The 24,809-nt window shown below is 42.2% G+C and overlaps 1 protein-coding gene across 2 annotated transcripts in view; it reads right to left on the bottom strand.

Annotated features, from left to right (window-relative positions):
• Positions 1 to 24,809, bottom strand: part of GPR158 (G protein-coupled receptor 158) — a 308,847-nt gene that overhangs the window by 39,860 nt on the left and 244,178 nt on the right. For both annotated transcript variants that reach the window (XM_056519337.1, XM_056519338.1), the window contains exon 7: positions 9,212 to 9,450. In XM_056519337.1, the coding sequence (XP_056375312.1) occupies positions 9,212 to 9,450 (239 nt within the window). The remainder of the gene's footprint in view (positions 1 to 9,211; positions 9,451 to 24,809) is intronic.

The raw sequence follows: 24,809 nt of genomic DNA, 5'->3' as shown, positions 1-24,809 counted from the left end.
GTTCACAATGACGGTTTACGAGAACCTTCAGATGGGAAAGTTCTGAACTATATGAAAAACAATGCTAAGAAAGTCTTATCAGTCTAAAAACTGCAGCAGACTTTCTGCTAACCGACTCTGGATGGTGTCAAACTTCTGGTAATGCAAATTTGGTCGAAAATATTCCTAAATATTATAAGTCACCAAAGCCTTAAAAGTACCTGTCACCAAACTAAACTTTTAATATATTGTTCCTTATGTAATTATAAGACACTTTGCTATTTACTTGCTGTTAAAATTCTCAACTTTTATATGTTTTTAATGTGTTTTAAACGGCCAGTAGGTGGCTCTGTTCTATTCCCTGCTGCAAGTCAAACAGTTAGTTTGGTCTCCTCCTGGACTAGCAGGAGACCAAACTCAGGAAGTGCATGTGGGGCATGGCGAGGCACAGCTCTTGCAGGCTTCAGAGATGCCGCACTTGCTGGGGAACGCCCACTTTCTCCTGCTGGGAGCTCACACAATGTGTGCAAGAGGAAATGTATGATACAGAGATTTTTAAAGAAAATTTTAAGGGCAGGAAGGGTGTTAGGAGTAGTTAGGGAATATAATCTGAATTAGTTTAGAAAATATGTTTTGATGACAGGCACTCTTTAAAGGGGTACTCCACTGGCCAGCATTCAGAAGTAAATGTTCCAAACACTGTTTTTGTGGCCGTCACGCCACCTCCCATAGACTTGCAATGAGGGGCATGGCTGTGATGTCATTAAGGGGCATGGCCAACCCCCACAGCGCAAAAACAGTGTTCGGAACATTTACTTCCGAATGCTGGCCAGTGGAGTACCCCTTTAAAGGACAGTGGTTGGTGAAGATAGAGTGTTGCCTACATTTTGTTGTCTGTGCATCAACAATGGCAAGTGTGGGAACTTTTATCATTTTCTCTTTAAAATTGTTCATTGTGTTTCCGTTCTGTGTCAGGACCAGCTCTTTAGTTGACCATTTATTTCAGAGAAATAATAGAGTTGACCTCTATTGCTGCCCATTCAAGGGGTTAAACAACCTTTAAGGGGGAACCCCCTCTCGGGGATAAACCCTTACTAGAAACCCTCCCCTAAAAAATAACTTTTATTGAATTCATATAAAATATATAATAAACCCTACACACGTTTTAAAATTGTCAGCAATGCAGTGTTGTATTTCAGGGGGGTTTTGTTATGGCCCCCTGCTGTAACCGGTATCACTGAAGCTATGGTACTGATTAGTTGGCGTGCTTAGTATCTATAACACCTAACCATAAGCTATCAGTCCTCTAATATATCAACCTGCCGCTGGTTAAAACTCATTCAGAACCTCCCCGACGTTTCGCGGAAAAAACCGCTTTGTCAAGGGTTGCGAGGCTACTGAGCTCCGGACGCCAGGCACTGGTTTATATAACCTCGGGTCCCCCTCGCTTCCGTCCCGTCCCCCTCCAATAGGGTGGTGCCACGTCAGGATCTCCCATATCGCGTGGTTTGTGGTCCAATCCTATGCGTCTTGTACTCATTGTTGTTATCATGTGACCAATTGACGTTCCTGATCGTAAATCTCGCGCGATCTCCTGCGTCGGACATCTCGCGCATGTCACTGGACTTAGAATTTTATAGCTTTACTAGTTTGCGCATAACCCAGGTCCGATCTGGGTATGTGTTCTCTGCGCATGTCACTGCACTTAGAAATAATTTCAGTCTCACACCAGTACATTTATGCATACGATATATACCTTTATATTTAGGTGATTAATTCCCTTTGTGAAATGTACTGGTGTGAGGACATATTTAGGCATATAGTCCTATTAGAATGCCATTATTGATGGTGCAGTGCAGTGTACTTGTGAGGTCTATATCATTATGATAATAAGGGGGGGGGGGGGGGGGGGGGGGGTTTTGCCCAGCAATCATATACCAGTATGATGTATTACCAAATACCCGTCTATATGTTCAAAAGTGTCTCTATAAACGTTCACTGGAAAATTTGCAGTGACTATTAGATGGAATTAGTCACTTTAATGCTAGTTATTTTTGCATTTGACTAGAAGTGGTTAAAGTATATACTAGATTTTCTGGGAACCTCTAGTTAGACGTTACCAGAAGTACCTAATGATTAATTCTCATGATAGCTATTTTATGTTTTAATTCTTTTTATTTTTCATATTGTTTTTCAGAATATCCAGTGGATCGTTATTTTCCCGGTGAGACCTCGGGTAAGTATATATTCATTATTGTCCATATTGGATTTTGTTGGGTATGTGGATGTCCGGAGTTATCTGTACAGGGTTTTATGATGTCTTACAGTATGTAGTCCAGTAATAGTTCATTCTAGGAACGCTACATAGGAGAAGTCCTCGTTTAACCCGAATGGACTTCTACTCTTGAGGCGGTAGATCCATCTTGTCTCCTCTTGTAATAGTAGCTTGTCAATGTTCCCTTTTCTAGGGCCTAGTTTCATTTGACAAAGGCCCCAGAACTTCACAATGTCGGCTCTATTCTGATGTCTCGTCCGTATGTGTCTCGCTAGGGGGGTGTCAACCCCTGTCCTAATCGTGCTGATATGTTTTCCAATCCTCTTCCTCAATTCTTGTGTGGTTTTGCCCACGTAGATCATTGGGCATGTACATGTTGCAATGTAAATTACATTGCGACTACTACAGTTCAGAAATTGTCTTATGTCATATTCTTTTCCATCTGTAGGATTCCTAAATTTCTTTATCCTTGGCATGTGTTTACACATGGTGCAATGCCCGCATGGGTAAGAACCAGCTGGAGGACTGGGAATCCATGTCTCTCCCCCTTCTGTCTCCTTCTTCTTGTGGTGGCTATGTACCAGAATGTCTCTAATATTAGCTCCTCTTCGATAGGTAATGCTGGATCTATGGGTAGTCACATCTGTCAGATCAGGATCTAATTTTAGGACGTGCCAGTGTCGATTGAGGATGCGTGTAATCTGTGTGGCATAGCCATCAAAATTACCTACGCATCTGATCAGTTTGGGTTTGGGATCTGTTGTTATTTTCGGGCCCAATAGGTCATTCCTCTCCAGATGTTTCACTCGGTTATAGGCCCTTCTCATATGTTTTTTTGGGTATCCTCTTTCTACAAAACGTTGCATCAAGTTCTGACTCTCTAGATGGAAGTTCTTCTCTTCCGAGCAGTTCCTCTTTGCTCGGAGGTATTGCCCGTATGGTATACTCTTTTTCAGTGGTCCAGGATGCCAACTGTCCCACTGAAGGAAGCTGTTAGTCGCAGTTGGTTTCCTAAAGATGTTTGTTTGTATCTTCTGGTTATCGTCTATGTATATTGTTAGGTCCAGGAAGTTGATGCTTCTACCACCCTCCTCCAGTGTGAATCGCATGCCTATTCTGTTGTCATTAAGAAGTGAGACAAATTCTCTAAAAAGTGTCGAATCCCCATCCCAAAAGATCAAAATGTCGTCAATATACCTCCCCCAAAATAAAATGTGCTCGGTGTATTGTGAAGTGTTATCCCCAAAAACTATAGTGTTTTCCCACCACCCTAAAAATAAGTTGGCAAAAGAAGGTGCACACGTGGTTCCCATAGCGGTACCCTTTATCTGTTTATAAAGGGTGCCGCCAAAAAGAAAAAAATTGTGAGTAAGTATAAAGTCCAGAAGTGTGGTGACAAAATCATTGTGCCTTTGAAAGTGCAAACTCCGTGTGGTTAAAAAAGTGTTCACTGCCGTGATACCCAGAGTGTGTTCGATGTTGCTGTAAAGGCTCTCAACGTCGAGGCTCATCAGTTTAGTGTTTGGTGTCACCATCAAATCGTGTATTTTTGTCACCGTGTCTTTGGTGTCTTTTAAATAAGAAGGGAGGGAGGTGACAAATGGGGCCAAGATACGGTCTACATAGACACTGGCTCCCTGTGTTATGTTGTTATTGCCCGATACTATCGGGCGCCCTTTAATGGGGTTCAGGGTCTTGTGGGTTTTGGGGAGTGCATAGAAGGTTGAAATCACTGGGTATGGGTTGTAGATGTATTTTAGTTCTTTATCTGTTATAAGTCCTTCTTCCTTAGCTATATCTAGTATGGACTTAAGTTCCAGGAGATACTTATTAGTTGGATCACTCGATAGGATTTCATAAGTTTCTCGGTCATTTAGTAGTTTGTATACCATATCTTCATATCCTGATTTATCTAGTAGTACAACATTCCCACCTTTGTCCGAAGGTTTTATTACTAAGTTTTCGTTCTTTTGTAGGTCTTTCAGTGCGGTTTGCTCCTCCAAGGTAAGATTTGAATAGATAAGATGATTCTGTGGTTTAATTTTTTGAATATCTTTGGTTCAAAAAATTAAACCACAGAATCATCTTATCTATTCAAATCTTACCTTGGAGGAGCAAACCGCACTGAAAGACCTACAAAAGAACGAAAACTTAGTAATAAAACCTTCGGACAAAGGTGGGAATGTTGTACTACTAGATAAATCAGGATATGAAGATATGGTATACAAACTACTAAATGACCGAGAAACTTATGAAATCCTATCGAGTGATCCAACTAATAAGTATCTCCTGGAACTTAAGTCCATACTAGATATAGCTAAGGAAGAAGGACTTATAACAGATAAAGAACTAAAATACATCTACAACCCATACCCAGTGATTTCAACCTTCTATGCACTCCCCAAAACCCACAAGACCCTGAACCCCATTAAAGGGCGCCCGATAGTATCGGGCAATAACAACATAACACAGGGAGCCAGTGTCTATGTAGACCGTATCTTGGCCCCATTTGTCACCTCCCTCCCTTCTTATTTAAAAGACACCAAAGACACGGTGACAAAAATACACGATTTGATGGTGACACCAAACACTAAACTGATGAGCCTCGACGTTGAGAGCCTTTACAGCAACATCGAACACACTCTGGGTATCACGGCAGTGAACACTTTTTTAACCACACGGAGTTTGCACTTTCAAAGGCACAATGATTTTGTCACCACACTTCTGGACTTTATACTTACTCACAATTTTTTTCTTTTTGGCGGCACCCTTTATAAACAGATAAAGGGTACCGCTATGGGAACCACGTGTGCACCTTCTTTTGCCAACTTATTTTTAGGGTGGTGGGAAAACACTATAGTTTTTGGGGATAACACTTCACAATACACCGAGCACATTTTATTTTGGGGGAGGTATATTGACGACATTTTGATCTTTTGGGATGGGGATTCGACACTTTTTAGAGAATTTGTCTCACTTCTTAATGACAACAGAATAGGCATGCGATTCACACTGGAGGAGGGTGGTAGAAGCATCAACTTCCTGGACCTAACAATATACATAGACGATAACCAGAAGATACAAACAAACATCTTTAGGAAACCAACTGCGACTAACAGCTTCCTTCAGTGGGACAGTTGGCATCCTGGACCACTGAAAAAGAGTATACCATACGGGCAATACCTCCGAGCAAAGAGGAACTGCTCGGAAGAGAAGAACTTCCATCTAGAGAGTCAGAACTTGATGCAACGTTTTGTAGAAAGAGGATACCCAAAAAAACATATGAGAAGGGCCTATAACCGAGTGAAACATCTGGAGAGGAATGACCTATTGGGCCCGAAAATAACAACAGATCCCAAACCCAAACTGATCAGATGCGTAGGTAATTTTGATGGCTATGCCACACAGATTACACGCATCCTCAATCGACACTGGCACGTCCTAAAATTAGATCCTGATCTGACAGATGTGACTACCCATAGATCCAGCATTACCTATCGAAGAGGAGCTAATATTAGAGACATTCTGGTACATAGCCACCACAAGAAGAAGGAGACAGAAGGGGGAGAGACATGGATTCCCAGTCCTCCAGCTGGTTCTTACCCATGCGGGCATTGCACCATGTGTAAACACATGCCAAGGATAAAGAAATTTAGGAATCCTACAGATGGAAAAGAATATGACATAAGACAATTTCTGAACTGTAGTAGTCGCAATGTAATTTACATTGCAACATGTACATGCCCAATGATCTACGTGGGCAAAACCACACAAGAATTGAGGAAGAGGATTGGAAAACATATCAGCACGATTAGGACAGGGGTTGACACCCCCCTAGCGAGACACATACGGACGAGACATCAGAATAGAGCCGACATTGTGAAGTATACTTTAACCACTTCTAGTCAAATGCAAAAATAACTAGCATTAAAGTGACTAATTCCATCTAATAGTCACTGCAAATTTTCCAGTGAACGTTTATAGAGACACTTTTGAACATATAGACGGGTATTTGGTAATACATCATACTGGTATATGATTGCTGGGCAAAACCCCCCCCCCCCCCCCCCCTTATTATCATAATGATATAGACCTCACAAGTACACTGCACTGCACCATCAATAATGGCATTCTAATAGGACTATATGCCTAAATATGTCCTCACACCAGTACATTTCACAAAGGGAATTAATCACCTAAATATAAAGGTATATATCATATGCATAAATGTACTGGTGTGAGACTGAAATTATTTCTAAGTGCAGTGACATGCGCAGAGAACACATACCCAGATCGGACCTGGGTTATGCGCAAACTAGTAAAGCTATAAAATTCTAAGTCCAGTGACATGCGCGAGATGTCCGACGCAGGAGATCGCGCGAGATTTACGATCAGGAACGTCAATTGGTCACATGATAACAACAATGAGTACAAGACGCATAGGATTGGACCACAAACCACGCGATATGGGAGATCCTGACGTGGCACCACCCTATTGGAGGGGGACGGGACGGAAGCGAGGGGGACCCGAGGTTATATAAACCAGTGCCTGGCGTCCGGAGCTCAGTAGCCTCGCAACCCTTGACAAAGCGGTTTTTTCCGCGAAACGTCGGGGAGGTTCTGAATGAGTTTTAACCAGCGGCAGGTTGATATATTAGAGGACTGATAGCTTATGGTTAGGTGTTATAGATACTAAGCACGCCAACTAATCAGTACCATAGCTTCAGTGATACCGGTTACAGCAGGGGGCCATAACAAAACCCCCCTGAAATACAACACTGCATTGCTGACAATTTTAAAACGTGTGTAGGGTTTATTATATATTTTATATGAATTCAATAAAAGTTATTTTTTAGGGGAGGGTTTCTAGTAAGGGTTTATCCCCGAGAGGGGGTTCCCCCTTAAAGGTTGTTTAACACATAATTACCCTGAGACCCTCAGGGACATTCTTTTGTTTGTTTTTCATTCAAGGGGTTTTCTCATCGTAAGCAAATCCTTTACTAGGAAATCTGCAGTCATGATCAGCTGATCTCAGTGTGTCCAGTGCCCAAGACCCCTGTCCAACAGTAAAAAGTTCCTATTGGCTGCTTATTTCCCCTGCAGTTGATGCAATAGAGCACTGGTCTCAATCTGTGACCCTACAGATAATGCAAAACTTCAACTCACAGCATGCCTGGACAGCCAACGGCATGCTGGGAGTTGAAGTTTTGAAACATCTGGAGGGCCACAGTTCGAGACCACTTCAATAGAGAATATGTATTCCTTGTGATTAGTGAAAGGAATGGCTGACCATGTGTGAGTCCTGATAGTTAAAGGGGTACTCTGCCTCTAGACATCTTATCCCCTATCCAAAGGCTGTGGCAAATGACGGGCGATGCGGGGCGGAGGCACGTGACATCACGCCCCACTTGTGACGTCACGGTCATGCCCCCTCAATGCAAGTCTATGGGAGGGGACATGACGGCCCCTCCCATAGACTTGCATTAAGGGGGCATGGCCATGACGTCACCAACCTCCAGCGATGCACCCGACGCTCTAAACGAACGCTGGGTGAAGCACGGAGATCCTTTAGATAGGGGATAAGATGTCTAGGGGCCCCTTTAATGTCTGTCTGCTCTTGCTCATAGGGAGTAGTCCCAACCTGGACACCACTGTCTATGATAGCCAGGGGTGTAAGAAAATTTACAGAGTCCCATGGCAAAGGGATGTGGACCACTGGCACCGTATGACAGTAAACAAAAACAGCAGCATTAGAAGGCGATAATACCCCTATGCATGGATAATGAGGTCTGGATAACACCTCCATATATCAGAGAACACACATAGCACTGGTAGATAGTAGAAAGCAACCAATGTGCTATGCTCTACAAAAAGGTACAATGTTCTTGCACATGAGTGGGCCCCATCAACCACTGGGCCCCCTTTCAGCTGTCAGGGCTATAGTTACACCCATAATGAAAGTCATGTGGGCAAGTGACTGAACAATCTGTCAAAATCAGAAATTTAGAATAGGCCATGAATATTATATTGGTGGAGATCACATTCAGCACCCCTGCAGATCAACAGATCGAATGGACTGCAGTGCACCAGTGAGCACCACTCCACTCCCCCTTTACTGTATAGCAAGCATAGCGCGGTACGTTTAATTGTTGCTTTTTCAGGTATTACTGCTCACCACACTCCCAATCATGGCAATGGGACTGACCGGCAATACTAGACACAGATACTACCCAAAATAAAGAGCTAAACAATGAAGGAGGCAAGGTGCTTTCTGGCGCCCTGCAGCCCCTGCAATCAGCTGATCATCCAGGAGGGTAACATAAATGGTCAGCCTATCCTTTAAGACAGGACATCAATACAGTACCCCCAGAGAACCCCTTTAAAGGGTTTTTCTGGGCAGCATGTTATTATGCATATGTTCATCAGGGAAGGAGTAATTAAAAAAATAAATAAATAAAAAATTACACACTTATGTTCCTCATTCCTATGCCGCCACTGGTATTACGGAGCTCAAGTCCCTGCTCTGTGGTGCTTCCAGGTTTGAGGACATGACATCACAGGCCTGTTCAACAAATCAGCAGCCGTGTCATACCTCTGCCTCTTTTCAGCTGAGTGGGTCTGTGATGTCATGTCCTCAAGAGTGGAAGGGCTGCACAGTGGGGACCAGAGCTCTGTAATACCAGCAGCACGGGAGAATGAAAGGTAAGTGGATGTGTGTGTATGTGTGTGTGTGTGTGTGTGTGTGTGTGTGTGTATGTGCATGTGTGTTTATGTGTGTTTTCTTTTTCTTTTTTAATTACCCCTGAACATGTCCATAGAAAACAAGCTGCCTGAACAACACCAGGGTATTTGAAACGAAATAGTGTTCTAAACGAAGCACATTTTAATAAATACTAAAGTAAAATGAAGCAATTCTGTTTTATGAATATATTATATAAAAATGTAATTCCAACATACCAACAGCCATCATGTAATCCCACCGATCTATCAGACACATCTTAAACTGAAAATGATCGGCGGTCTCCCCTTGGACGATCAGAGGGATATTTCTATCCATGTTTTGGAAAACAGCAGATGTCCAGGCCACAAGGAACCAGAGGACTAAGAGCAGAATGACAGACAGCATCTTCATTACTCTACAACTGGTCATGTAAGGGATGCGCTGAGCTGTCCGCGAGAGAAACACTTTCAGGACCCTGGAAAAACAGCAGAAAAAAAATTACATATATTTCATAATATTTAACTTTTTTCAAATAAATATTAACATCATGCCAGTCTCCTGCTTCATGCCACCATGCATTTTCCAACACGAGCAGGTAGGTATTGTATTGTGCAATTTAGAACATGAGCCTGGTGGATCAGGTCACCTTCCAAGGCCTGTTACAAGTATGACGCTATGAGGTGCTTGGTCAGGCGGAATGGAGAAGGACACCATCTTTATAGTAGGAGAACAATAAAAGTCAATAGAACAGGCAACAATACAAATTTTGGTGATCACAGGGTGTTAATTCCTCTATAAAGGGTATAAATACTCTTTAAAGGAAAACTGTCATCCTGTTCACCCACACTAAACCCAATACACTGGTTTACAGTGCGGGTGAAGAGGAGTCCAACGAGGGGTCACTTACTTAAATATGTCCAGTAGGTCCTGAGATAAGTCCCCTAGAAGATCCTCTGCTAAAATCTGTGAATCGCGCGAAAGCGGGGCTCTGTCCGCTTAGTTTACATATTCATTGTCTGTGACCACATCCTAGTGAAGTGGAGGCACTAAGCCCTGCCCCCTGTGAAGCCCCACCCCCTGTGCCCACTTCACTGAATTCAGCTGAGGATCTTCTAGGGGACATATCTCAGGACCTACTGGACATATTTAAGCAAGTGACCACTCATTGGACTCCTGTTCACCCACATTATAACCAAGCGTATGGGATTAGTGTGGGTGAACAGGCTTACAGTTTTCCTTTAAATCTAAGCAATGTCTAGAACATTGGTCACCAACCTATGATGGAATAGTGGAAGATGTAGTTTTAGAAAAATCTGGAAAGCCACGGGTTTATGTTTACCCAGTGTAATTTTTTGGCCCAGATTTATCAAACTATGTGAGAAAAATTATGAAGGGATTTTCCCACAGCAACCAATCACAGCTCAGGTTTCACTTTACTAGAACTCGTTAGCTGAGCTGTGATTGGTCGCTGTGGGAAAATCACTACATTTTTTCTCTCACACAGTTTGAAAAATCTGGGCTATTGTGTTGAATGGGGATTCCACTGTCCTTTTTACATGGCCGGATTTCCGCTGTGGAATTTCCACCTTTTGGATTCTGCAAAAACATTGGGGGAGATTTATCAAAACCTGTCCAGAGGAAAAGTAGCTGAGTTGCCCATAGCAACCAATCAGATCTCTTCTTTCATTTTTCACAGGCCTTTTCAAAAATGAAAGAAACGATCTGATTGGTTGCTATGGGCAACTCAGCAACTTTTCCTTTGGATAGGTTTTGATAAATCTCCTCCACTGAACCACTCAGTTTTTGCAGAATCCCTAAGCAGAGTCCCATTGAAGTCAATAGGACCCTGAATTCTCTCTGGAATCTTTGTATTGAGCGCAAAAAATGTTGCATAAATTCAACACAAACTCCTCGTGCATTCAGTACGGATTCTGCAAAACTGCAAAAAAAAAAAAAAATCAGCAGCCAGCTTGGCAAAAAGAAATCTGAGCAGAAGCACAGAAATAGCCTTAAGCTATGTTCAGACTGCAGAATTTCCACAATTCCGAACAAATTTTATATAGAACTGTGGAATTCGACCGGAATTTCTGCAGAATTCTGTGTTCTCCAAACATAGAATTCTGCTGAAATTCAAAGCCCCGTTGACTTTATTAGGATTCTGCCAAGGAATTTCGCAAAATTAAAGGCTGGTCCTGAGAAAGTGAAAATGGAGCAGTAAATTTCCGGCAGAATTCTGCACGTTCATTTTTTTTTTTTGGGCGAAATTCCATATGGACTGCCTTGCTATGAATGGTGATGGTGCAGATCTGTAGGGTCCTAGCGGTGATGGATTTTGGTGGCGCCTGCTGCTAACTGAGTCTCCATCCGGAATATCTCCGGACATAGCTCTTGAGCATGTGTGACCACCAGGGCTGGACACAGTAGGTCAGTAGGTTAGTGTCCAAACCAGAGTTGCCAGCAGCTGTTGCAAAACTACAACTCTTAGCACAACCGACAGCCGAAGGCTGTCCGAGCGTGCTAAGAGTTGTAGTTTTGCAAGGCACCCTGGTTGGTCTCCAGCAAGGCACCCTGGTTGGTCTCCAGCGCTCGTGGTCACACATGCTCAGTAGCTTTGTTCTTCCACCTGAAACCTCTGGTACTTGGAAGGTGGGGTGATCACCACCAACACCAACTAGAAGAGGCTTCTCAGCAGCACTAGACACATTAGGTAGAAGTTCTAAGAAGCAATCAAAAAGAACAGCTGGGGGGCACCATAACAAGTGCATAACAGAAATATCTAGATGCAATAGCATTTATTTATTCATTTTTAAATGGTTGCAAATAAAAAATGGTTGCATTACATGATCTAACAGGGAAATGTAATATTTACATCCATTAATCCTACGTCTTGTTAATTTTTTTTTCATCCTCGTAAACTTCTCTAGCTCTTTTCTCTTTGTTTTAATCGGATAAAAACCCTCCCAGCGGTGCAGAATGAGCACAGTATGACTGCTCATTAATCTCCTTATGAATTATTGGTACAGCCGAAGCATTACCTCTGCTCCAGCTTATACATAGTATAGACAAGTTTAATTGAACATGCAAACACTGTATGTGTTCAATTAAATATTTAGACGCTGATAATGCTCAGTTTATAATTTGTTTCTTAATGGAACAGAAGGCACATTAGGTGTTGGACGGGTTAGTTTGTCAGCCAAATAGTACACAACTCACCATGGATTATAGACAAAATACAAGAAAGAGAATTGTGCCTCTTGTGTTTTTCTTTTTTTTAAAGAGCCAAGGCACGTGCTCTCTATCAACCAAATGCAAAAAAAAGTGCAAATGTGTCACACTAAAGAAAACGTTCAGGAGGATGCGGTCCATCGCAAGACCTTCTCAGAAAGGAGATAGGCCCCCCCTAGCAAACCTACCCTTTCCCTCCAGGCCAGAAGGCACCTGCAAGGGTTCGGGTTCAATGTCCCTTTTCCCCGAAGCTGCTAATGGACCACAAGAGCTCCTGACATCAACCTAGGTGTTAACCAAGGTGTCAGCCAAGGAGCCATATACCGATGGCATCTCAGCCGAAGCTGAGATACCCGGCGTTGCAGGTAGGTGAGGAACCAGAAGGCCACACACACCTCCCCTAGATCACCAGAAGGGACACCCAGAGGGGCAACCGCACTCTGACCATCCTAGTAAGTTACTGCCCGGTCATCCGGCCTGATCTATAAAAAATTTCCGGATCCTAGCCAGAAGGCTGGGATACCAAGGGTGATTGCCAAGGTGAAGAGTAAATGGTGCAGTGCTTCAACTCAGTGGGTCCCATGCACCCAGTGAGTTTTGGGACCTCAGGGTCACCACTCCCAGAGGCACAAAAGTACCTTGGCTCTACGTGACTCGGGAAACGCCCAGTTTAGAAGCAAATCCCCATAGCAAACCTCTTCTAAAGTGGTCATTTCCCGAGACACGTGTCATCAGAGAGCACTTAGACAGAAAAGAACAACCTTAACTTCAGAAGCTCATAAGTACTAAAAGGATTAAGATTTTTTAATAGAAGTAATTTACAAATCTGTTTAACTTTCTGGAGCCAGTTGATATATAAAAAAAAGTTTTTTCCTGGAATACCCCTTTAAGAGTCTCCACTCATTACCTGTTTTAATGGCACCTGTTTGAACTTGTTATCAGTATAAAAGACACCTGTCCACAACCTCAAACAGTCACACTCCAAACTCCACTATGGCCAAGACCAAAGGGCTGTCGAAGGACACCAGAAACAGAATTGTAGACCCTCACCAGGCTGGGAAGACTGAATCTGCAATAGGCAAGCAGCTTCGTGTGAAGAAATCAACTGTGGGAGCAATTATTTGAAAATTGAAGACATATAAGACCACTGATAATCTCCCTCGATCTGGGGCTCCGCGCAAGATCTCACCCCGTGGTGTCAAAATGATCACAAGAACGGTGAGCAAAAATCCCAGAGCCACATGGGGGGACCTAGTGAATAACCTGCAGAGAGCTGGGACCAAAGTAACAAAGGCTACCATCAGTAACACACTACGCCGCCAGGGACTCAAATCATGCAGAGCCAGACGTGTCTGTCCGGGCCCGTCTGAAGTAAACTTTTGGTATGGACTACAACAAATGTGGAAGACCATTAAGACTTGTTCTAAGGAAACAGCTCATGGTGACTGCAAAGGGGGCGATTGGTTTCCATGGCAGCTAGAGACCTTCTGGTGACCTCCTTGCTGGCCACATGGCAATCTACTGCTAGAGTCAGCCTCAGGCACACCCTACTAACAGAGTGCCGATGTCACTGAGCAATGTTCAGTATAAGCAATGTAATGATTGCTTATAAGGCTAGGTTCAGACTGCGGAATCTCCAGACGGAAAATTTCTGCCCCGGAGATTCTGAGTGCGGCTAGAACTGCACGGACATTGCAGTCCCCAATAGACTGCAATGTGTTCCACGAGGATATCCGACTGAAGAATTAGCAACGCCATTCTTTAGGCGGATATTTTAAAGTGGATTTTCCGTTCACAAATTCCGATTCCAAAATTCCGAAGTGTGAATTTGTGAACGGAAAACCCATTCACTAGGCTTGTACATTTTCGCAAGCAGAATTTCTGCCTGCAATTTCAAAGCGGAATTGCAAGCAGAAATTCCGTAGTCTGAACCTAGCCTAACAGTCCCTCCTTTAGAGCCCCACAATAATAAATGTTGAAATCACAGTTCATATAACACAAACATAACTTTTTCCTATATTGGACTTTTCACAGTAAAGAAATAGCAAAATTCCTTAAAGTTTCCTTTTAATGTAAATTTTTTTTGATGAAGACGTCCAATAAAGTTACTAATCTGCCTCCAGCAAAAGCCGGATTGATGCAGTTGTATAGAGGATGACTGCCAATGCATGCACAACTAAGTACGGATTATTTAAAGTCCTTGCATTTTTAGAACTGAATAACAATAATAAAATAAAGGTATAGAATGACATTGTGTATGAACAATACTGTACACAGAAGTATAACAGGTAATGAACAGTATGACCTTGCTTTATTTTGCCAGGAATAAGTTGCTAATGAAAAATTGTGATCTCATTATTGACATCTGATTTAGTCGCAAAATTTTAATGGTATGTCCACACTGCGAAATCTCAGATTCTCAGTGTGGACAATCTCAGATTCCGTCTGGTGGCCGCCGCTGCTGCTAAATACTTTGGCGGAGGACCGCGTGGCACTGTGCCGTTACCATTGACGGCTATGCAGTCCTCGCAGACTTCCGCGCAAAGAATGAACATGTTCTTTCTTTGCGCGGAACAATTTTAGCAGCAGAACTGTCTGCCACTGAAATTCCGCAGTGTGAACGGGTCTCGCAGAAGACCTATTCACACTGATGGTAATGTTCACTGCACGGAATTCCGCTCATGGAATTCTGTGGGAATTCCGCAGTGTGAACATATCCTTAGGGGTGTTCCTATGTTAGAAAATTGTATTTAAATAAAACTATCACCTCAAGATACATAAGTTACTAATATAGTGTTATCATTAATTGTACTGGCTTCAGCATGTTTTTCCTTGAAATTCCCAGGACAGGAAGTTGTGAAGTCCTCTCATTGTCAGTGTGGTGTTGTCTCAGTCTCAGCAGCTCCCTGGCTCCTCCGTCTCTCCTCTCTCCATCTTCTGCTGTTTCAGGAATTGTGGCTGGATCTTGTCTCTGAGCTCTAGCCACGCCCCCTGAGTGATGTAACCACCTCTGACCATCACCATCTCCCTGTCATATACCCCCATACATGTACTGTATATCTTTATTGGAACATTTAGAGAATGCTTCACAGAAAAACACTAAAAAATTTGTACTAATCCACTAAAATGACCAAAATAAAATCGGCCAATAAACACTATAATCTCATAGACAAAACAATAAACCAAATATGGCTGAGAACGTCACCAAAGTCCGCATCAATAAATGGGGAAACGTCACAATACTTTCAGAAAGCACTTGCTCCACGAATATGGAGTCTTACACGCCAAGAGTTCAGATTAATATAGATACTAAAGAGAAGGCGGGGGGAGCAAGAAGAATATTGGGTTAGGGGCCTAAAGATATGGGGAGGGCTTAGATAAAGCTGCCCCTCCCTAAAATTCCTAATCCTGGTATGCCCTGTTTCTACCCCTAATCCTAGGTGGAGTTAAATGTCCTAAAAAGGAATGCCCCACACTGAAACCTAACCCTAATGCTCCTACCCTTGCCTTAGTTAAAGACAGTGAGAAGACTCTCTATCTCACTACAGTCTGCTGTCTAAATTGATGGGGATAGGAGAAGAAAAAGAAGGCCTAAAGCCTGTCACATCCACCCCTCCAACCCTGCTTGAAGTAACAATACACATTCTGTACATACATAACAATACACATGCAGACATATATATATATATATATATATATATATATATATATATATATATATATACACAGGACAGTTACTCATTAAGGGTTCATGGAAAAAAAACAGAGAAGGAAAAATGGTCATACAGATTTAATGTTACCCAACAATCTCCCATAACAATTGTCATTAAGACAAGACTAACTGGGTAGATTTCCAATAATAATGGCGATATGTTACTAAGCAAAAACACTTATATTGCCATCAACTCCATGTCATCTTAAATACTTATCTGAACCCAAATTTTAAAAAAGTTGGTCGTCCTGATGCGGTTCTTGCCCCACTATTCAGGGGACGATAGGGGGCATCAGGTAATTCTCCTGCTCATGTGCATGAAGGTGATGATGGGTGCAGCATACAGATGTCGCCAGAAGGTCCCGCAGCCATGTTGAATGGCATATCGCTGCTTCTATAAATACACTCAAGGGGTGTAGTTAAGACCGATCAATACCTCCATGCCTTGATTGGCAGGGAGTTCACCAAGGCCCTACGAACATGCGCAACATTTAGAGAAGAATTAGGTTTTTACAGAATGCTGCCTTGTATTGAACAATGTCACAGGCAGGGGAACAGACAAGGAATGATTAAGAGTTGTGATAAAGAGCTGAGGGAAATGCATTCTGGGAACTGTAGAACTGGACAGCTACTCAACCAGGAAGTAGTAAGAGGACACGGTAGAGGAGAGTATTACATACCCACATAACAAATGGATTTTTGTTTATTTTCCTGATGTCAGAGTAAAACCTTAAAGTCTGTTTTTAGGAGACAACCCTATTTCATTTGTTCTTTTTTCAAATAGTTTAACCTTCTCTTGAAGAAGAGATGATGCAGAGGTAGCGCTCTCCCGTTTGTAAGGATAAAAAGTAAAATAATTTTAAAAAACTGCTTTTATTGCCACAAATAAAATGTAACAAAGTACAACGTGTTTCGAGGGGCGGGACCCTCTCTTCGTCAGGTCCTGTGATCACAATGATAACCTGAGGATTATAAAACAGGGATTCATGCTCTGTTATATCCATATGTCTCTTATGTCATCCGATTCTACCCCCAGGACAGAAAGGTCGTTTGTTTGTTTCCCCTTTGCTTCATGACCCATTGGTCAATACCCCCCCCCCCCCAATAATTTCCTGAAAATGCAGTTGCCTGGGTAGAGTACTTGTCCTACCACTATGAAAAAAAAAAAGAATGGGACCAAACAAGACAGGGTACCCTTCTTTCCAAGTACTATGGTAAGTACACATTTGTTGCTGACATATAACTCCAAAATACTGGGGAAAAGTGACATAACATTGTTTGACCCAAGTGAATGTGCAAATGTTCAATAGAGATTGTTTCCTCTCTGGTGGGCCGAAGGCAAGCCAGTCCAACGCTGGTTCTGTTATATGCAAAAGCTTCCCACATTATTTTAGGCTAAAACAAACATCTAAAAACATACCTGCTAAACATTTGTCACTTGTTCACATTTTAAATATTTATTTCAGGAATGTTTTACCTATTGCTTTGCACTTATGGTAATGAGATTTCTATTTTCATATTTGGCTATGAGGCATCTTTACACACACACTTCTTGCCAATTTCCCGGTAGTGACTCGGAGAAGCCTATTGATTTCTTTCCCTCCATCTCACAGAGACTAAATATAGACTTTGGATCTTATAATGAAATTTAATTGTCTCTGTATGGCTCGCCACAATATTTATACCGAGTCTTTAATGAGGTATTTATTAGAAGGTTTGTTAAGATTTTTAAATAGCGATATAGACATTTTTTCTGCAGTGCGAAATATAAGAGGAAGAAAAAAAAACATTTTCCAAAAGTAATAACTGTATAAAATAATTTTAACACATTTTTTACCCAACCATCTGTCAAAGTTTTCCATGAAAGAAAGAAATGGTGAAAATTTACATTCCATGTAAAGTGTACCTATTATATCAGAAATTTTGAGGGTCTTCTAGACCCCGTTGATGTTGAGAATGTTGAGTCCTGTTTAAGATCCAACCCTTTGTCATTGTGGCCTATTTTGGATTTAAAGTGTAAATGGGAATTACATTTTTTTTTTTAAACTTGTACGTCCTAGAGACATGCCAAAAGTTTTTGTCACTTCTCTCCCTGCTCTGTTTCCATGAGACTATAGACTTACACTATGAATCCATCCTGGTCTCTTGGCACAGAGCCAGCAGAGAACACACTACACTTCTGTCGGCTCATTATCAGGATTGATCGGGGTCTTAACAATCAGACCCCAACCGATCAAAACTTTTGACATGTCCCTACAACATATCATATTATTTTTCATGACCATGCTGGGTCCTGCATCCATTATGTAAACCAGTTATTAGTAATGGAGGCTGATACAACAAGTATCTCTGAAAATGAACGCAGATCCAGGTAAGTGATACCTCTTTGTAATCCGGTTCACCCGCACTATTACACCATGTATTGGGTTTAGTGTGGGTGTCAGTTTCACATTGAGGGCAGGGTCACACGGGGCACATCCGCAGTGTATTTCACACTGACGATGTGCCGATGGCAGCCACAATAGCACTGCAGAGTGAGCGAGGGTAGCTCTGTGTGTCCGCTCATAGCGGTGGATTTCCACAGCAGTATTTCTGCCACTCTGAACTGACAAACAAAGCTACCTGGCCGCAGCTGGCAGCTCGCTCTGTGGTCCCTCTGTGACTGCTGGGCTGCGGATGCATCCCGTGTGACCCTGCCCTAATTCAGTGTCTATGCATTTGGATCCCTGCGTCAGAAAAGTAAAGTTCCAATTAGTATAGGAATATGTGAAGAAATCATTCAATAATGTACATACTTATTAATAGGGTAAACAATATATATGTATATATACAAAACTGGTGAAGCACAGTTACCCTATTAACAAATATGTACACTATTTTATTATTTTGGATGTGGTGCATATTCATTTTTACCTTGAGCTCCAAAAATTGTTTAGCCTTTCTCTATTTTTTCAGATACCTTGGGGTATAGGTGTCAGTATTGGTAAGCCCAGTTAGAAAACAGAGATAGAAGAAAACTACTTTTACAAACGGAGGCAAAGTGGATCATTAAATTGAATACCGTTGGCAATTTAGGTCTTAATGAAAGAGTAGATTACAGCGTATTCCTCTAAGTTTATTTTAGAATGTCAGTTTTGGTTTTTACTATTTGTATTTTTCACTATACGTTCTTGATTGTACACCTGTTCTGTACACGTCATCGGGTGGAGCTTCTAAAACGGCGACATGGGACAGAACAGGTAGGGTCTGACAAAGCAAGCTGACACACGCGCAACAGCTGTTACCCGGCTCATTGCTGACTAGCTGCGTCCCCGGAAGACTCGTCTATGTGCACCCTGTTATACTGTATCGCTGAATAAAGTATCCGTGACACCGTTATCCTGGTGAGTGACACCCTTCATTTCCTCCCAGTCCGGTAATTAAGTTACCACCCACTAGTGATCCCCTCTATCTCTATTATTTTTTAAGCAATTATTCAACACAGAATTTTGTGGCTAACTAGAGAAAAACAGCAAGTAAGATATTATCCAAAAATATTAAAGAAACCTGCACTGACCACAGAACAGACTGTAAACCCTTGAGGTTTGTTGAGTCTTCAATAGAGCAGATGACAACTTTGTTGCCAAATAGGACAGCCAAGAGGAAAGTAGTGGGAAGCACAGCGGTATTTATATAGAGAAAACATAGAACAGCAGGAGGAAAACACGACTACCCTGCCTGCTCTTCAGATAGAGAAAACGACCATATTAAAGGATACTTACAGCATGTAAAAGACCATTTTTACGTAAGTCAAATTGTTAAAATGAATTTAATATAGCACTCTATGCTGAGATAACATTGATGTTATAAGCTTGAAGCATAAAGGGAACTGGTCACCAGTTTTATGCTGCCCTTGTTTAAAAACACCACCAGAACCTTGAAAAAAGGTAGTCATCAGGGCGAGTCTCAGCAGCTGCTCTCCCCATTTTAAGCTATATCCACTGGATATAGGACAATTGTATGATTGTTGTGGGTCCAGCTGAGTCTCTCAGGTGAATGGGGTAGCAGCCACACTGCCTCTGCATTAAAGGGGTTATCCTCCATAAAGTGATTTTAGTTTGTGCCTGCCAGACAGTTAGGGACACGCTTAGGAAGAATCCATGCTTGTCTTGGTTCTAAATGGCTATGTTGTGAGATTACAATAACACTGAGGCTATCGTTTTTTGAACTGGCTATTTCCTGTTGGAGTTCATTCTCTCAAACTACAACTCCCAAAGTTCCTTGTTTGTAAGTGTGATGTCACTTTTCTTCCTCCCACATCAGCCACCCCACCTACTGAAACACATCTGTGCTGCCTTCAATGTAATAGACCAGTGTTTTCTGAACAGGGTGTCTCCAGCTGTTGCACATTCTTGCAATATGATCTTCCCACCCCCTACCTAGCAACTGCTCCACCTATTGAAGCGCAGACAGGCTCCCTTGAAAACCTGACTAGTGATGTAATGCCACGCTGCCACCTGAGAAAACCCTAAATTTGTATGCTGTTAAAATTAAATGTAGGGACAAAAATCACATAAGAATTGCGAGACCATCCCTCCCACACATATACAGACACTAAATTATGAACTACACTGACTTTACAGTCCTTGTGGCATAGTCAAATAAACAAAAATCAACAAATAAAGATAAATCCCGAAATACCCCTTTAAATCTAGAACTGATAGAGCCATTTTCAGCTACAGGTTCCCTCAACCTAAACAGGCAATATATCTGCTAGAGGAAATTGTAGAACCACAAATACCCTACAGAAAGTGTTTTGCGTGTTTGGCTATCTTCAGCAATCCCATTGACAAAGAATGGAACGGTAGTGTGTAACCACAGCTCCATTCAGATATGAGACCCAGGTGCCCTGTTCATGAGATCCCTGAGGGTCCAAGCGATCAAACCCCCCAGCAATCACACATTTATTCCTTATTGTATGAAGAGGGGATAAGTGTTGCTAGTTAGACATCCCTTTAACAGAGGCATCCTGATGGCAACATGTTCTCTTGTGATTTGTGGTGAAGTGTTATGTTTTTGTGTGCATCAATATTTCAAAAAACATGGATGTCCCCTATATATATTAATAAGTGTTAAAGGGGTTCTCCGCCACTAGACATCTTAGCCCCATCCAAAGGAGAGGGGATGAGATGTCTGATCGTTGTTAGAACACTGGGTACCTGCGGCGGGTGTTGTGACATCATGCAACACCCCCTTGTGATGTCACGAGGGGCATGGCATGATGTGACAACCCCCACCGCAGGAACCCAGGGTTTTAAACATACTGTTTAGAATGCCTGGTGCTGCACGGAGATTGCGGGGGTCCCAGTGGTGGGACCCCCATGATCAGAAATCTTATCCCCTATCCATTGAATAGGGGATAAGATGTCTAGGGGCAGAGTACCCCTTTAAAACGAGCTTCACTCCCCAGCCAGCTGCTACCTATTGGAAAATACAGTGCAGCAGTCCCCTATTGTTTTTGGGATTCTCCTGCACCATTCATACTACAGAACTTACATGGCTTATGTTCTGCTGCAGAAAATTCCATATCCCAGCCTCTGCCGGAAGAATTACCATTTTTTGGTGGAATCCGCACAGAAATGCATTGCTGTCTATTGCAACAGCGCAGTTCCTGAGTTGTTCTAGCACTGGCTTGGTCCAGATGGAATCTCCAACCGGAATATCTTTGGGCGGAGATTCTGTAGTGTGAATGAGCCCTAATTCTTTAAACTTTGGGCTCATTACATTGATTGATTATGCTGTGATTTATCAAGTTATCTGTAGTATCAATTTGTCAAGACAAAGATTTGTTTTTTAATCTGATTTGCCCATAGCAACCAATCACTATGACAGGTTAATATAGGCATCAAAGACTCATTTTTGTACTCAGGCAGATCAATAAATCTGGACCTGTATCTCAGCATAGAAATGTAATATTGTTATAGCTTTTATGTATTTATTTACCCATTTTAATTGGCTTTTATTTATAGAGAGACTTATTTTAGACACATTTTCTCCCTTGGTTTAAAATGTATTAGGTTAATTAGATAAAAATTAATTAGATAAATTCTTCTTGGAAATTCAGGTGCAACAGCCTCTCATTGTCTTCAATTGGATTCTGCATCACCCAGCACACTGCGGGAAAAAAAAGAATCTGCCAAAAGAATAAGGCCACGTTCACACCACATAATGGGGTACTCCCTTGCTTTAAAATGTTTCCCCTATTCTGGCCTGGATAGATATGAGATCGATAGATATGAGATAGATAGATATGAGATAGATAGATATAGAAGGTGCAAACAAGTCGAACCAGCTCCACCCCAGGCTTCAGCGCACGGACAGGACCAGGACTGGGTCCAAATATGTGCAAGAAAGGAAGAATGTCCAGCGCACATACGTATAAAACCGAGCTGCTTTATTGCATAGTTGCCATAGGAAACATCGGACACTCAGGTAACGTGACGCGTTTCGGCCAGCAAGGCCTTAGTCAAGGCCTTGCTGGCCGAAACGCGTCACGTTACCTGAGTGTCCGATGTTTCCTATGGCAACTATGCAATAAAGCAGCTCGGTTTTATACGTGTGTGCGCTGGACATTCTTCCTTTCTTGCAGATAGATAGATAGATATGAGATAGATAGATAGATATGAAAGAAATAGATAAATAGATAGATAGATAGCAGATAGATAGATAGATATGAGATAGATATGAGATCGATAGATATGAGACAGATAGATAGATATGAGAGAAATAGATAGATAGATAGATATGAGATAGATAGATAGCAGATAGATAGATAGATACATATGAGATAGATAGATAGATATGAGATAGATAGATAGATATGAGAGGAATAGATAGATAGATAGATAGATACAGAAGAACAGATTCCGTGGAAAAGAGTGTGTGGCTTTATTCAACCAAACATCAGGAGTGGCGACGTTTCAGCCGTCTCACATATGAAATAATATTAAATAAAATAAGGTGCAAAAATAAACAAAGTAATAGTCCGCATCTCATCAAAATTCATAATTGGTGATCAGGTGATAAAAATAATTTGTGTACCTTCCCGGGAGGAGGAGTTTCATCGCACATGTCACACCCACCGGCACACACGAGGATGCTAGATAGTGTACAGTGTATCCGTGGTTACATCATTTCCGGTCGGCGCCGGAAGGGTCTGCATGTAAACACAAGCACATGTGGAGGCCCGCGCATGCGTCCTGTCCATACTGACAGGGAGTGCGCCATCTTGGGACCTGGCAATATCTTCTTACCGACAGTTGCGCTTCATTCTCGTACAGGTATCTACTGGTTATACCAGTGCATCGTGGTGGTGGGGATGTACCCATTATCCGGAGCATTGTCGCAGAGCGGGGACCCGTTCCGTCAGACATCCCGGTCTTGTATCACACAGAGTGGGGACCCAATCAGGTGACAGTATTAAAAAAAATCATAAAAATGATGTAGAAGGCATCTGAGGACGCCTTCTACATCATTTTTATTATTTTTTATTTACACGTTGGCACATCATTCTATTACATATTGGGTACCTGTGCATCCTTCAACCTCATGAAGCAATATATACAGTGAGAAGCAAAGATGGGTGTGTGGATGCCAGGAGGTCCCTCCCTGACGTGAGTGAACTGGAATACTGTCACCTGATTGGGTCCCCACTCTGTGTGAGACAAGACCGGGATGTCTGACGGAACGGGTCCCCGCTCTGCGACAACGCTCCGTATAATGGATACAACCCCACAATGCACTGGTATAACCAGTAGATACCTGTACGAGAATGAAGCGCAACTGTCGATAAGAAGGTATTGCCAGGTCCCAAGATGACGCACTCCCTGTCAGTATGGACAGGACGCATGCGCGGGCCTCCACATGTGCCTGCGTTTACATGTAGACACGTCACGTGCCCTATGTATATGATGTGTATGATTTATGCCCTGTAACATATGATCGTATAATCACTGTACTGTTTTCTCTTTAATTGCAAATAATGATTTTTACTGATTGTATCACACTTGTGTATACTATATATACTCTGCACTGAGTACTAGTCACTGCTTGACAAAGGCCGTGTGAGACGGCTGAAACGTCGCTACTCCTGATGTTTGGTTGAATAAAGCCACACAATCTTTTCCACGAAATCTTTGAGTGCTGCTGTTCTTCTGTATGGATTTATTGAACCTCTGACCGGGTTACCCAGCCTGCACTAACCTCATCATACTTGTGCTGCCCATTTTTCTACAAATAGATAGATAGATAGGATATAGATAGATATGAGATAGATGGATAGGATATGGATGGATAGATAGATAGATATGAGATAGATAGATATGAAATAGATAGATGGATAGATAGAATGATAACTTGAGAAAGACTGCAATTGGGCAGTTGAAACGTTGTTCCTGATATTGGGTCAATAAATCTTATTCACCTTGTACCTTGGAGTGCTGCGGCTTTTGTTTCTTGGAGTGGATTTCTATGGGACCCTGGACCCGGGACCTTTTATCGCCTGCACCCGCTACTCTCTTCGGAGGTTGTGCTGCTCTACATTTGTTTATCTAGATAGAATGATAGATAGATCATCCAGTCTTAGAAATTCAATTTTAGTGTATTCACCCATATTTCAGATTTCAGAGAACGTTTCACCAACCTCACCGACACTTTCTCTAGTGAAACGTTGTATCTGAAATAAGAGTGAATAAACCACACTTACATTTCTACAACTGGAGTGATGCAAAACCTCTTTTTTTGCACATGGCTGTATGTGGCGGACATGACCTGGACTGAAATTTTCTGCTGGCACCCACAGTATTTATAGACACTTTGAGTTGTGATAGATGGGAAAATAGATGGATGAAAGAGATAGG

The sequence above is a fragment of the Hyla sarda genome, chromosome 5, assembly GCF_029499605.1.
Source record: "Hyla sarda isolate aHylSar1 chromosome 5, aHylSar1.hap1, whole genome shotgun sequence".
NCBI lineage: Eukaryota > Metazoa > Chordata > Amphibia > Anura > Hylidae > Hyla > Hyla sarda.
Note: the sequence above shows the minus strand (reverse complement) of the source record. Positions and strands in the feature narration are given on the sequence as shown.